This window comes from Syngnathus typhle, linkage group LG1 (genome assembly GCF_033458585.1).
Source record: "Syngnathus typhle isolate RoL2023-S1 ecotype Sweden linkage group LG1, RoL_Styp_1.0, whole genome shotgun sequence".
Lineage (NCBI taxonomy): Eukaryota > Metazoa > Chordata > Actinopteri > Syngnathiformes > Syngnathidae > Syngnathus > Syngnathus typhle.
Genome location: NC_083738.1, coordinates 28,900,212 through 28,915,846, shown reverse-complemented (window position 1 = coordinate 28,915,846; position 15,635 = coordinate 28,900,212). Strand labels below are relative to the sequence as shown.

The 15,635-nt window shown below is 54.0% G+C and overlaps 1 protein-coding gene across 2 annotated transcripts; it reads right to left on the bottom strand.

The window, feature by feature from the left end:
- Positions 1-3: 3 nt before the first annotated feature.
- rbpjb (recombination signal binding protein for immunoglobulin kappa J region b) lies at positions 4-11,036 on the bottom strand. Of its 2 annotated transcripts, none has more exons than XM_061293525.1 (11): positions 10,900-11,036; positions 5,445-5,483; positions 4,579-4,674; positions 4,151-4,316; positions 3,856-4,030; positions 3,380-3,517; positions 3,193-3,305; positions 2,975-3,115; positions 2,750-2,905; positions 2,561-2,664; positions 4-2,466 (listed from the first exon to the last, which is right to left on the bottom strand). In XM_061293525.1, coding segments are annotated over exons 1-11 (1,431 nt in total). In that variant the 5' UTR covers positions 10,902-11,036; the 3' UTR covers positions 4-2,165. The 2 variants fall into 2 exon arrangements, with proteins under 2 accessions (XP_061149509.1, XP_061149424.1); XM_061293440.1 differs by lacking the exon at positions 10,900-11,036 and adding an exon at positions 9,956-10,248.
- Positions 11,037-15,635: the final 4,599 nt, after the last annotated feature.

Here is a 15,635-nt window from a genome sequence, read left to right as displayed (position 1 = left end):
GGAGACTTTCTATCACTTTTTTTAATTCTCATTTTCCCCTTGCGTTTTTTGTTTTCCATGACATACAGATTGGAGCATGATCCGGAGCTGCGATATGTACAAAAACGATGCTATTCCCTAAAAAGAATGGAGAGAGAGAGGGGGGGGAAAAAGAAAGAGCGCATCTCCTTGCTTTGGAAACTTGCCAGCCAATGGAGAATGCAAGGCAAGGCAAGGCAAGGCAAAGCAAGGAAAAGCAAGGCAAAGCAAGGCAAGGATGCTGACGCTGATATTAAATAAGAAAATAGTTAGCCGTGACACGTAAGGCTGAGAGCTACCTTTCCTTTTTTGAACCTTTGCTAAAAAGTTATGTTTAAAGCTGCCCACCCCTCACTGCACAGTGCACCAAAAAAAACAAAAACAAATGACACCATCAGACTTTTGGCATTTGAAAGAGCTTACATACATTGTTCGGCGCTCGTTATAACCGTGAAAAGAAAAAAAACAAATCACAAAAACAGCTGCTTGCACAAGAGTGGGGGGGGCCTCGTGATAAGAAGGCGTTTTTTTTTTTTGCAAAGTCCCTTTGTACATAGAAAGGAAGGTCGACCAAGCGACGTGTGGAGGAAGAAAGGACGGGAAACAGAGCGAGGAGAGGGAGGAAGAAAAGGAAAAACAAAATAAAATTCCCCGCCAGAGGATGGAGGTGAAGGAGGGCCGGCCGGACCTGGCCGCTAAAGGCTATTTGTGTTTGGTGGGCATTCTGAGAAGGAGGACAAGACAAATGGCTGGCTGGCTGGCTGGCTGGCTGGCAGACAATAAATGCACTTTTTGGACATGGGGAGCAATAATTTAAAATATACAACATTTCACGACAAACAGGGGGCACAACTTCATTCTGGTTGTCTTTTCTTTCCCTCCGAATGACAACCCACATTGGCTCGCTTCCTTTCGGAGTGGTGGATTTTGGCGCAAGGTTGGAACATCAGCCCGTGCCGAGCCGAGCCGTAGACTATTGCTGCCCCGCGACCGTGGGAAGAAAAAAAACAAAACAAGGCTCTTGTGTGACAGTACCGCTGGAGAAATTGGACAGCGAGCGATTTTCGTGATCTTGTTTTCCGGAACTCGAGTCTTCAATAAGGCCACATTGAATTGAGAAAAGTGTCTCGCTCGCTCGCTCGCTCGCTCGTTCGTTCTTTAGTTCATTTTTTTGTCACGCTCGCTTGGAAGACGCGTGGCTCCACGTGATCCGGATGATATGGACTGCATACACACAGTTCTCTTGCACAGTACCAAGGTACTCTCACAAGTCCGTCCTCTGTCGGTGAAAACAAAGGCTCCAGTGATGAGTGGCATTCCGAAAAGGAGATGCGGCGGCGGCGATGGCGGCGGCGCTCCGCCCGCCCGCTCGCTCGCACGCACGTATTGCAGGCAAGGCAGAGCAGAGGCGTTGCTTAAAGCTTTTCCTTTAAAGACTTCATAAAAACCAATGAGATTCAAAAATAGGCCCTCTGAGGTGGTTGCCCTGACACACACACACACACACACACACACATATATTTGCTTTTAGATTCCCCCCCACCCTCACAGGAAAGGGGAAAATAAGGGCAGGAGTTGGGGGAGGGGGGGGGCTACAAGATTATAGGAGGAATACAAAGTATTTGGTAACAAAAGTGTACAATAGGTTTAATAAAGGTATGGAGAAAAGGTGTACCTTTGCTAAAGCTTATACAAATTCCTTGGTCCATTAAAACTAAGTTAACGTCACGCCGGCGTGTCCCTTTACGTCCTGGCGCCGCCTCCGCCGGCCTGGGCCGACCAAGCATCCCCCGCGGCGCGGCGCGGCGCGGCGCGGCGCAGCGGCTAAGGCCAGAGGAATACTCGGGATTGGGAAGCATTTGGAGGGCAGTGCAAAAGGGGAAGGAAGGGCAAGCGGTTTCTGGAACGCGGCTACGTCGGCCGCCGTTGCCATCGGCGTCGGGACCGACCGCAGCCCGCCCGGCGGCCACGGAGCGCGCCCCGACATGGGACACGGCTCCTCCAGAATCTCACTGCGTTTCTTCTTTTGCCCAGAACATTTTTCATCCGTCTCAGCAGTTGACCGAAACGCAGAATTTTAGTGTGTGTGTTTTGTTGAACTATTGCAAATTGTTCTGGAGCTGGCTGGCGCTACCTTAAAGCGAGCGTTAGGAGACCACGGCGGCGGTGGCCGACGAGGACGTGACGGCGCTCCCGTAGACGGCCGCCTCCGGCCCGCCGCCGCTCAGCAGGCTCGCCGAGTTGCCGGCCCGCAGGATGGCGCCGGCGGCGTTGCAGTGTGGCCGCGGCCCGGGCTCGGGCGTGTAGGTGAAGGTGAGCGAGGTGGAGTAGATGAGGCCGTCCTCCCTGACCAGCGTGACGGGCACCTGGACGGGCTGCCGCACCCAGCGCCAGCCCTCGCGGAAGGCGGAAATGTCAGGCACCACGCACAGCATGCTCTCGGCGCATCTGCGGGCGGGCGGGCGGGCGGGCGGGCGCGGCGTGAAAACAGGCTCAGACAAGAACCCCTTTCAATCATCCCGGCCCGTTGCGAAAGGCGCACCTGTACATGGTCTCGGCCTCCACGTCTCCGAACCAGACTCGCAGATTGGGGGTGAAGTTCTGGCCCGTCAGCTCCAGCATGGCCACGTCTCCGCCGCCGTTGAGCTGCAAACACGTGCAAATAGCCTTGGCTTGGTTCTCAAACGGCAGCGGCCGGCAAGCGAGGGAGGGATGAGAGGGAGGGACCCACCTGCAGGCTCTCCACCACGGGCACGGGCGTGACAGGCGCCTGCACGGGGCCCATGCCCTCGTAGAAGGTGTACTCGGCTTTGTCCGTGCTGATGATTGTCCAGGAGGCGCCGTCGTTGATCATCTCCTTGTTGGGTTCCTTTGGGCAGGGCGTGGCCTGGCAGAGAGGGCAAACGGCGTTGGTGTGCACCTGTTTTCGGCTTGGGGGGGGGGGGGGGGCACCCACCTGAAACTGGATGATCCTCTCTTGGGAGAGGCACAGGTACATGCGCTCCGTGTCCTTCAGGTAGAAGGCGCACTTGTGCAGCTGGGACACCGGGTCGTCAGCGTCCAGCAGCGCCGTCTGCTTGTCCACCTTACGGATGATCTGGCGAGAGGCGGGGCCAGAATGAGCCAGGGAGGGAGCAGAGCGGGCGGGCAGACAGGCGGACGGACGGGGCCTACCAGTCGGGGCAGCGCCATGCCGGTGACCGAGCACACCAGCTTGACCGTCTGGCCGTAGTGGATGTAGCCGTCGCGCACGGTGAACTCTTCGCCCTCCGACTCGTCGTCGTCCACTGGAAGACAAAGGGCGGCGGCGATCGGGTCGGATTAGGGGGCCGTGTGCGGGGCGAGGGTTAGAGTCTCTTACGTAGGTGGATGTAGAAGGCTCCCCACTGCTGGGAGCTGGCGTGGAAGTTGCCGCCCTCCACGTGGAGATAGCGCGTGCTGACCGTTTGGGAGCGCAGGCGGTTGAAGAGCGCCACCTTGGTGCCCGACGCAATGCACACTGCGGCGGCGGCGGCGGCAAACGACAACAGCGCAGCTGACTTTCGCTTTCCAAAACTCGAGACTTGACCTCAGCATACTTTATTCTGATGATACTTGATCATCATCATCATCATTTTATGAGCCTTCATCCAAAGGCAAAAGCTTGACATCTCCTCGACATTTATTTGAAAAATGCTCAATGAATCCAAAGAAAAGTTTACCATGGAAAGATTTGACCATCAAAAAAAGGATCTATTACTATCTATAGTCAAAAATGAAAGTTGAAATTGAATTTGAGACCACTACTGGCTTTGTAAACAAACGTTACTTGCTCAAACCATCTCGGGATGTACTTACGGTCGGCGTTTTTCAAGGACTGTTTCTTTTTGGAGGGCTTGGAGATGACCTTGATCCTCTTGCTGAGGAAGACGCCGATGTCGGCGCTGTTGCCGTAGAACATCTTGACGGACAACATGAAGTGCTTCCTCTTGTCCGAGTCGGATATGTACAAGGTTTTGGCCGTGCAGTAGTTCTGGCCGAGGGAGGACGAGGCTATTGAGGCAAGCGCGACGGACGGCCAAACGGCGATGGCCACGGCCAAACGGCGATGGCAATGGCCACGGCCCTCCCTCCCTCCATCTCTCCCTCCTACCTTCCCCTCCAAGTTAAGCTGCTGCATTTCCTGCTCGCTGTTGCCGATGCCAATGAAGGCGCACGGCTGCGACTCTTGCTCGGAGCAGCCGTCCCGCTCCATCTGCTCCTTCTTTTTCTTCCAGCCGCTTCCCATCAGGTACACGCACGGCGGCGGGCAGAAGAACCTTGACAACAGAGACAAAATCATTTGCAACGTCCTTCAAAAACGCCGCCAGCAGAGGGCGCTCAAGCACCGACGGGGAAAGCAAACAAAAACACGCTTGCAATGCGGTCCTCATTTGGATTCTTGAAATACCTTGGAAGAGTTCTTCTTCTTCACATGCGCTCCGCGGAGCATTTGCTTACAAATTACCTTCCGGAAGGTGGTGGTGGTGGTGGGACACACTTTGCACAGGCAGGCGCTCGCTCGCTCGCTCGCTCGCTCACCTTTTCTCGTTGCCGTAGGATTTCTGTGCAACCTTGGCGTGCAGGATCATGACGGTTTGGTCCCCTCGCTCCTTCAGGTAATTCCTCATGGCTTCTCTGTAAGGGCAACACAAGGGGAGAGAAATCAACTCATGCTAAGGCGGACAATCAAGGCGGGCTTCACCGTACACACGCATGGCCTAGTCACACCGGACCCTTCCACAAGGTCATGCTAAGCGAGAAGCCCGCCCCGCTCGCCCCCTTGCCAGCGTGATCACGTGATGCACCACCAGCAAAATGACAACCTCATGGCGCTCTTGAAATCAAGACGCTCCTCCGTCCGTCCGTCCGTTCGTGCCAACGTCAGACGCAGTGCGTCTTTTGACCGGCTTGCATTTTGAAGCCAACCCTTCCGTCTTTCCGGACTTTGCAAGGCGCACCTGCAGCTCTTCCATGTTGGAGTACTTTTTGAACAACTTGTTGGCAACATTCTCATGAGGTGTTTTTGGAGCAAACATTTGCTGGTACAAATGCAACTTTTGCTCCTCACCATCTTGCCGCCATTGCTCGGCACGTTCAGAAAGCGGGAGAAGAAATTAAAAAATAGATTTCTCGCCCAGGCCTTCCTTGAGGTGTCATTTTCCAATAGAACAGAATTTGGAGCCGCTTCAGTCCATGCGAGTCTTGGCAACGTTCTTTCTGCCACGCCCGCGATTACACCTGCAGGCGGCGCCACGGAAAAACGGCGGTGGCGGCACTGAAATGAGCTAGAATTGGCCTGTTTGCAGTCGGGCAACAGCGCGGGCAGCTAAAAGACCACGTCCGGCGCACGATGGCCAATTCGCAATGGGAAGCAAAGGAGCCGAGCGGAACGGCGTGTGTCTCACCTGGTGAGGCGCTGTGGCTGAGGGCGCTCCCCGAACTTCCTGAAGCCAGAAGAAACAAAAGAGAAAGGCGGATGCTCTTAGAAATCACGCTGACAACATCCTGGAAAAGGCAAAGTGGCAGACGACAGCGGCGAGTCAGCGCGTTCGGCCGCGGAGGACCGACTCCAATCGAGTCACGTTCGGAAGGTGGACGCGCGCGCTGCAGTTAGGTGGCGCCCGACGGGAGCAGAGACGCCATTGCTCGGAATCAATCGGCACCAAAGGTGGGTGACCGCTAAGGTTCCCGCGGCGTCTTTGGAAGCTAACGGACGCCGAAGGATGGGCGAGGGACGTGAAAACGGGCGACAACGGCAAACATTTGCGTTCAAGCCGTGATCAACATTTGGACATTTTGAGATTCCTGTGTCCTGCACTGAGAACTTGAAATCATAGGAAATCAAAGAAAGCAAAAGATTTGACAGATGAATTGATCACTTCAATGATCAGCCGCAGCCCAAATAGTCAATACAGCAACGGGACAACCGCAAAGAGAAGCTCACACGTACGTGCGTACGTACACACGCACGCACGCGTTTGTTTTGCCTTTTGAAAATTGCTTCTGACTTTGATGTCCATTTCAATGTGATCAAGTGTTGGGCCCAAGTAAGGCTGGACATCCGGACACAGCCAGCACCCGACTTGACAAAAAAAAGACGAGAGAGAGAGCGGCAGAGGAAGGCCACCACCATCCAAACCGAACCGGGCTGGGCCCTGACTCGTGCGTCGTTGGGCGGGTCGCAGCGGGCACACCAGCTCGCTCCATCTGGCTTTGACACAGGAGACCTTAATGACAGAGGCAGACAAGCCAAAGACCGGGCTGGCCATTCTGCCCCCCCCCGACCCGACCGCACGCGCTCGCCATCTGCTCTCCGGACGGACTGCTCTGGGCCTGGCACATGCTCAAGGCGCCACCGGGCGGACACATTAACGGCACACGCCGTCACGCAGCAGCTCCCCAAAAGCCAAACGCGAGTGAGTTTTTTTCGGGTTCAAGCGCAGCACACATTCACACTTGGAAACGCGTCTGAGCCCAAAAATCCCAAACGGGCGTGTCGTCGGCGCCTCTCTTTGTAGCCGACGCGTACCACCACTCTTTGAGCAGGACTTGTCGCACGTTCGGCGACTGTGCCCTTCTCGCCCTCCCGGCCGGCCGGCATTGGGGAAACGCCATGGGAGAAAAGACCACGGCCGTGTGATGGGGGAAAATATGTGGTTGGGGGTCCAAGATGCTTCATGTCTTTGCTGTCAGGACGGAGGAGGGGGGGGGGGGGGGGGGGGGCTTGAACCCTGAATGAACCAGACTTTTCCCGCTTCTCACTCGCTCGCTCACGGCTGAGCTGATGACTCACCACTGGAACCAGAGCGCACCCAGGGCGGGGGAGGGGAAAACAATATCCACCGTGCTCGTACTTTGGCCCCGGCAAAAGATTTTGCGGGAGGCTCCCCGGCAGGGCTTTGGCCTGCCGGAAACGCGTCGCCGCCGCCGACTATCCCGATCCGAGCTGACAAATCTCGCCACTTTGCCAATTAAGTTTGGACGCGTCGTGGCAGCAAAGTCCTCGGACAAGCCAGCTTCTGGTTCCACTTGGGCTTGGTTCAAGGTCGCAAACGCTCGACGGGCTTTCTTTGGAACCTCGCAGAGCCCGTGCCAGCGTTTGGCCCACCGAGAAGGCCACGTTCGCTGCCGTGAAAAACGCTCGCAATTGCACCTTTTGTCTCTCAAATTGCAACAAGTCACAGTGCCCGAAGGGAACCAGCCAATGAGGTGAGGGCGGCGAGTACGGGCCCTCGCCAGAGGTACGCCGCTTGCTCTTGCCGGAGCGTCCAAACTCACGGAAGGAGCAAAGGAAACAGTGGCGATTGGAAACCACACACGACATTTGCGCAACACCCGCCGCTTTCATTTTGGCGCGTCCCGATCCAGACCTTTGGGCTTCCAAAAAAAGACTTTAGCACGCAGTGCTCGGACGAGCGCGTCCAAGAGCGGAGACATGGTCTTTGTTTTTCCTTCCATAGCATTGGCCAATGCAGGAAACTTTTCAATGCTTTGCACGCCGACTAAGAGCCCCAAATTTCATTCAAAAGTCATCTGGCTGTTGTGGTGCCATCTGGGCTAGCATCATATTTCTATTGCTCCTGGGGCTTGATGCTAATTCCCCCTTAGCATGCCAAAGGCATTTGACACTGACGTACGTTAGTTAGCGTTAGCACCGGCACTCTTTTCAAAACAAAGCAAGTCTTGTATTTGCAGAGCGCAGGAGCCGCTCTCGGGCACGGCCGTCGTCTTCCAACACTTGGGAGGTCTAAATACTTTGGGCCACCATAAAGGTCGGCGCTGCGACATCTGTCGCTCCCTCAGAAGCGCTACTTTCAAGAAAAGATTTGACGCAAACACATTGTCACCAAAGAGAGGCGGGCGGGCGGGCGGGCGCAGGCTCAAACGGACGGGCCCGTATTTAGGCCAGAATGGAGCCAAAGGCCCGTCCGGCGCCAGAGGCACCGTTTGGAGCGCCTCCCTTCGGCACCGAACGGATCTCATAGCATTGAATTTTATTTTTACAATATAACAATTGTTCCCCCCTAACTTTTCACCCGAACACCACCACACCACCTAGAGCTGACCCAGTGGTGCCCCCCCAAAACCTTCTGCACACAAACACACGTCCAAACGCACGTGCAAACACCGCGACACACCTCGTCGAGCATCCACGCCGGCGCCAAGGACAAAGGGCACTACAGGTGATGCCACAAGTGATGACAAGTTCACGCAAAAGTTGCATCTGCCCCAATTTCCAGGTTTGATACCGCATCAAAGCTTGAAGTCAAGTGCCGGTAGCTTTCGTATTTTTTGGCTGGTGCCACAGGTTGTAACCATACGTCCGTCAAATCGATGCCGCCCGGCACTATGACGTCGTCGATCCATTTCATCAAGAAGCTAAATCTGGACAAAGAATTTCCTAATAGCTAGCCCGTTACTTTTGATTGCAGTTTGAATGTTTCCAATCAACTTGGATTGGCTTTCAGCGAGCTAACGATGACGACTAGGCGATGCGTCCGCTCGTGCTTTGGATTCAGCGGGAAAGGAAATGGTCCGGACGAGACGGTTGCCACGACCAGTCTGCGCAAACGCGTAGAAGGAATTTTGTCACACAGTGCTTGTGCCCATGTATTGGCCTTCTACTGCTTGAACGCACAAAATCGCCACATTTTCCTTCCTCAAAACAATTCTCATTATCACTTCATTATTTTCGCCTCTAAAAATAAGACGTCTACTTTTGTCTAGAATAACAACTTAATTTTAAAACAATATCTTTTGTTCTCCCAAAAACCTCGACTACTTCCTTAGAGGAAAAACAACCATATTTCATCACTGTTTTTAAGACACATTATTTTAAAGCATTTTCCAAAATGAATTTCAGATTCCTACTCTTTGTTTTTTTTTTTTTTAGAAAGACAACTTTACGCTCACTTTGAAAATATTTCTTCTCTAATCTCACAACTTCATTTTTCTAATATGGTTGCATCCCGCCCCACAAAGAATCAAAGACTTTTGTTTTTGGAAAAAAAAAACAACTTTCTGTAAGATTGTCCCCACAAGAAATATAGGAATATTCGATATTTTGGGGTCTTAAAATGTGCAGCTGTGTTTTACACACAAATTAAAAAAATACTATATTCAAAAATGCTGTGTATTTGCTTCGTAAGACGGCTATTTTGTTTGGGAAAAGCAGTTTTATTTTTACCCTTTCAAAATCTTTACTTTTATGACGTTTTCCACCTGGAAGTTAAACTTTATTCTCAGTTGTACGACACCCACACACCAACACGTTCAAACAAACACACGTCCAAACAAACACACACTCGCAGACACAAAACACGAGTCGATTGTGGTGAAATCGCGGCGGCAATTACTTTCCTATTTCTTGGACAGTGCGAGTCCATTGCTGTCAGGTTGACAAAGCAGCAACGTGATTCACTGGCATCTTGCTAGCCGGCGTCCATTATCGGACAGCTCGCTGCCCGTTGGCGGCGGCCCATGACGGAAAACCAAGCCGAGGAGAAGGCGTTTTGGTCGGGACGCTTCCCAGCGCGCGTGCTCGCAGTCTGCTCTCGATTTTGCGGCGCTTTTCATTAGCTGCCTAGCTGCCACACATGCTAATAGCTCGCGTGAAGCTAGCCCACGAAACACGGACGGCTGCGCAGCGTAGCGCAGAAAGCAAAGCAAAGCAAAACAAAACACAACGAAACGAAACCCGCTTAACACATTGGAACAAAGAAACGAGGCTGCCTGCGCGGTGAGCGTCGCGTCGCGGCGGAGAAAAGTCACCGCCGAGCCAGCCGGGCGATCGCACGGCAATGTGCGGCGGCGGCGGCGGCGGCGGCGGCACGGCAAAACCACGCTTATTGACTCGGATTCACACGAAGTCCCCGGTCGGCCGGCCGACCAGCAAGCCCCCGTATCTCATACTCACCCCGTCACAACAGGCGCCATCTTCCACAAACTCTCACCAAAACTCCAATACTCGCGATATCCTTTTTTTTTTCTCTCTCTTCTTCTTCTTCTTGAAATCCTTTTTTTCTTCCGCGGGGGCGCCTCTCCCCGCAACCCCGGCGATCCGTCGAGACAACAAGAGGCCGAATGGAGGTGTCGGGACCAGGGAGAAAGGGGGAAAGGGGGTGGCTTCTTGCTTGCTTGCTTCCTTGCTTGCTTGCCTGCTTCCCTGCTTGGCTGGCTGGCTGGCTGGTTAGGAGACACAAGAGAAGGGGAGGGAGGGAGGGAGGGAGGCCACACTTTGGTGGGGGGAGGGAGGGAGCGCGGGAGGGGGAGGCGAAAAGGGCAGACGCCACAACAACAGGCGTGGGAAACTTCCGAGATCGCGCGAGAGCTGCAAAAACTCTCACAATAGGACAGCGCTGAGGGGTCGCCCGCTCTCGCGAGACTTGGCCGCGCTGCTTTTCCCACGTGTGTACTCGGCTTCGAAATGACACATCGGCGCTTCTTGCCGACTTGGATCCAATACCTTGCCCCACTCACATGAATTCGAACGCCATTCATCTTTTACAGCCCCCCCCCCCCCCCCCCAAACTAGCATCATTTTGTTGCTACGTGCTTTTAAAAAGAGAAATACCGTAAAACGTATCAAATGAAAACCAAAATTAACAAGAATTACTCCTGCCGCTTTTATGCCTCCAAAAAATATCACTTTGCTTTAAATGCCATGTAACTGCAATGCCAGGCTTACCTGTTAGATAATTGCAATAATATTAAAAAAAACGATCATAGTAATAATAATAAAAATTGCACCCGTAAATTAAGCTTGCCATTCAATGCCATCTTATTCGATCAATGCCGACTCATCCGACACTTTCTTGCCTTCCATTCCATTTGTTTTCATTTCTCTCTCGATGCACTTACATGTCAGATAATTGGCCACCCCGAGTTGAGAGGAAGCGTGAGGGAGGATGATGGCGACACACGCTCTATCTCTGGCCAAGTGACTGCGGCCGGCGCTGAGGTCGTGACCCTCCGTGCAGTCCTTTCCCCGCCCTCCGGGCCGTCTGTCTGGGGGCTGCGGATGACGCTCTCGCAGGAAGAGGATGGCTGATTAGGATGGGGGAGGGCACCCCTGACCTTTTGTCCAGAAGGAGAGGGGGGGGGGGGCGTGCCCCCGCGTGCACCCTTGCGTGATCCACACTGATTGAGAGAACCAATATCAAGATTACACAGCAAACCCTTGCGGTTAATCGTTGACCCCCCCCCCCCCCCCCCTCCCGCCCTGAAATCTTGGTCTGGTCCCTGGGGGTGGGTGATGCGTCCAAATCACATTGTGGACTCGCCGCCATCTGCTTTTGTGTCATTTGCAGCAAAACGGTTGCTGGATGCAATTGAGGCAGGCAGCCATGCAGGCAGGCAGCCAAGCAGGCAGCCACGCAGGCAGGCAGCCACGCAGGCAGGCAGCCACGCAGGCAGGCAGGCAGGCAGCCACGCAGGCAGGCAGGCAGCCACGCAGGCAGGCCGAGACCGGCGAGCAATGTCGTCAAATGACACCGCATTTTCAACTGTTGTTCACGTTGGATTAAAATAAAGGAAATGGCATTTTCTGCTACAATTCCCTTCACTACATTTGCAAGAGAAGTTTGGCAAGCGAATGTGAAGAATAGCGTCGCGGCGAGGAAGCGGGGCGGTGGCCACTCAACGGCTGGGGGGTTAGGGTCCGGGCGGGGCTCGCTGTAGAGCGGCAGGTGCCTTAATTGTACCCCCGACAAAGCCTCGGCGAGTGGGCCAGCCTCACAATGAGCGTGCGGCCAGAAGGAGCCATGAATGGAAGCGCCAGTGATTGAATGAACCAAATGGATGAACACACCAACGAACGAGCGAGCAAAGGGATGAACAAACAAACGAACGGACAAATGAACAGGGGAACAAAAGAATCGACAAACAAATGAACGGATGAACAAACAAATGAACAGCCAATCGAAGGAATGAACCGACGGTCGAACAAACAAATGAACAGAGGAACAAACAAACGACGGGCCAGGCTATTGTTGGAGTCGGATTGCTTCATCTTTGGCATCTTCTCTGTTGCTTTTGATTCAGTTCTTCACAGGTCATTGAGTGTTTCGGGACGGTCACTTGATTCTCGGCCCGGTTCTTGGCGTCCTCGTGACTCGGTCGGCCATTGTTATGTTTTTTCTTTCTTCTTGAGCCCTAAATGGTTTCAACAGCATTCTCCAGCGGTTTCTGATCTAGCTTCTGACTCGGCTCTCATTGGATTTGACCGGGTCCTAGGTGCTTGACATGATTTTTGAGCCGTCCTTGACATGGTTCTAGAAGAAAATCAAGCGTGTCAAGGACAAATAAAGGATGTCTAAGCCAAGGTGTGCAAGCAAGGGAGGGATTTGGGGGAAATGATGAGGTTTGTTTTGGGGTGGGTGGGCTTGGGACAATGAAGCGAGACGGCACACGCGATTCATTCCGCCTCAGAAGAGAAACCCTGCCTCACCATCTGCTCGGGGTCAGGAGCGTTTGCCGGGGTCGGCGTCACATGGCATAAGCGCCCCCGCCCCCACTGACACAAAACGCCCCAAGCCCTTCAGCCTCGCACGGCAGACACCCGCCCGACCCGCTCCCGTGTGGAGGGGAGTGCCACGCCGGGCGACCCCCTCCCCCCGCCAAAACAATGGCCTGTCAGATGAAAAGGATCCCGGTGAACTTGATATACATCACAAAAGGGCCACAGCAGCGTGCCTCCCTCCCTCCCTCCCTCCCTCCCTCCCTCGGCGCTCGAATTTGAGCTTGGAAGCGCGACGACGGCCGGCCGGCAATATTTGAAAAAGTGTCCAAACACATTTTAACGCAATTTATAAGGACTGGCTCAAGGCCATAAAGAAATCCAATCGCAATACAAGACACGGAGTGGAGCCCGAGTGTACGTTTTGAATCCTCTGGCGGCACCTCGTCAGCGAGGCACGGCTTTTTTTCCACGGCTTGACCTCGGACCCAGCGGCCTTCTGCTTCCTCCGATGGATGAAGAAGCGAGCGAGGGCATTTCGCAAAGCTGCTCTTGAGGAAGCCTTTGTTTATTTTTTTCCCTCCTTGCTTGCGTGCGAGAGTGGCCTGTTCCTCATTCTCTCACTAACGTTTAGGGGTCGGGGATTAGTGAGAAGATCAGACGGACGGGTTGGGCGAGGTATCGCTCGTCGTGTCTTTTCCTCGTGCGTGACTGTCAAGCAGGCGTATCCTGACTCAAGCCCCCACCCCCCAACCCGTATCTTTCGCCCCCCCTCCAAGCCAAATCCCTTAATCTGCTCTCGGACACGTCTGGAGGGCAAAACAAACAAATAGGATCTCCCCCTCCTCCCTTGCCGTTGGTGACACACCCGGCCAGCCTAGCGGCCGATGAAGGGATGAAAACAAAACTTGTGCTCGAGAAGGATCGCAAACTTCCTGCGGAAGCCGCGTGGCGGAATCGTCGCCCGGGGTTCTCCTTCTGGCGCCAATGACGGACGGGCCACATTTCAGTTGCTTGGGCTGATTCCTTGCTTTCTTGATCGCAAGTGTTGGATTTCTTTGCCTTGATGCAAATGAGCAACCAAAGGTCCAATACAACTTGAACAAAACCCCCCGAAAAGATGTCATTTGGACCGTACGGGGAGCCCGTCTGACAACAGCGCAGGAAGAAACTGCTTGTGAGAAGGTGGCCGAGCGTCACGAATGATGCGAGACTGCCAACTATGGCAGACGTTAAGCTTCACTCCAGCTTCCATTCATCTGCAGCGGCGGCGGCGGCTAGTCCACACGCCATCCGGCCGTCCGGCCTCGCCCTCTCCTTCCCCTGGCCGCCGTGCCCATGAAGCAACCTTTCTACCGTCTAATGAGAACCATCTTAGCCGGCTTGTATTTTTGTTTTTTTGCTTTCCGCTCATGGCGAGCTCACAGGCGGCCGGGCCAGAAACAGTGAGGTCACCGCTGTTATATTTAAGAGGGTGGTGAGCTCATTGGAGGAAAACCACAAAAGCCAGAGAGCCAGCCAGCCAGAGAGCCAGCCAGCCAGAGAGCCAGCCAGCCAGAGAGCCAGCCAGCCATTGGCAACGGCACGGCCGGTGCACGGCCCGCTTTGGTCAAACCGTGTCTTGACATCAAAAGTGGAGTAGGAAGACACGGTGCGACGCTCGCTTCCCATTCAAAGGCTGTTTGGCGACGACGTGGGTCGCACTGACCCCAGCCCAAATCCGGCCGGGTGCTCCCGATTCGGGCATCCCGGCGATCCTCCGCACGCTCCGGGCCATCCCGGAGAAAGAGGACAGGAGGTTGGTGGGGGAAATGGCGAGGATCACCAGGAAGTGGAAAAAGCAGGAGCAGCAGACCAAGCGCCACAAACACACCGCAGTCAAATTGGCAAGCGAGCAAGAAAAGGGAAGCAAACACCGAGGCCCGAGCCCAGCCCAGCCCGCCGGCCAAAGAAGGAAACGCCGCACGAGCTGCACGAGTGGGCTGCTTTTTGCCAACACACGCAAAGAACATTGTGGACCACGTCGCGCGCGCCTCCAGATTGGGCGGGCGGGCTAGAATGCAAGAGTGCTTTTGCAAGACTGGCAAGATGAGGTCCGTGCGGGACAAACATTTTCCTCTGCAGTGAGTACAGGCCAAAGAAAATGGCGGAAATAAGAAGTCCTTTCCAAGATTTTCAACTAATTGCTTCAACATTTCCAAAATCGGCAGCGGCGCCGGGTCCGCGTGCGACAGGATCCTGGCAAGCTCCGGCCGCACCGTGCTCGGCAATTTCCTGCTCACCTCATTTGGAGCTTGCTCAACCGCGGCCAAAGTTTGTAAGCGAGGCGCTGCTCCCTCCCACACAGATTTTTGGTTTCTTTTGAGAGACACACGCGCAAGAGATGGCCGTCAGAGCGCCGGACAATTGCGGCTTTTCGGCAAAAAGGCACACAAGCTAAATTTGGGAACGACAAAAGATGGGAATCCATGAGCAGACTTCAAATAAATATGGAGGGAGGCCTGAAATTCAGCTCACGCTATCAAATGAGTCTTTAGGTCCTGACAGCAATGGCCAGTAGAAATATCATAATGAGTGTTTCTGATTGGCCCTTTCAAATGTGGAAATGTTGAAAGGCTGAGAAAGTGGCAGAAAAATGAAGAAAAAACAAAAGAAAAAAAAAACTAGTCCCTACCGAATCTAACTTGACTGTCAATCATTTTGATCCTTATTGAGTAGATGCATTTACATGTTTCGGTGCTTGCTAATGTAGCAGTCGTCTTAGTTGATGCCCGGAAATCAATAAAAAAATCAATACAATTGTAGCTTTGACCATGTCGAAATTGCCAAGTTGTCTGATGCTGCCATTTGGGTCCCGAACCCATACACTGTTGCGCTCTAGTTGGATTTGTGTCATTTGCTGTTGACCTCCTTTACTCGAACTCGCTCAAGTGTCACTCCTGCTAGCAGGACGTCATCGCAAGAAGGCGAGAGCGTCTGGAGGCTGCTCGCCATCGTGCTCGCCTGCCTGCCTGCCTGCCTGCCTGCCTGCCTGCGTGGCTGCCTGCCTGGCTGCCTGCCTGCCTGCCTGCCTGCGTGCGTGGCTGCCTGCCTGGCTGCCTGCGTGGCTGCCTGCCTGCCTGCATGGCTGGCTGCGTGC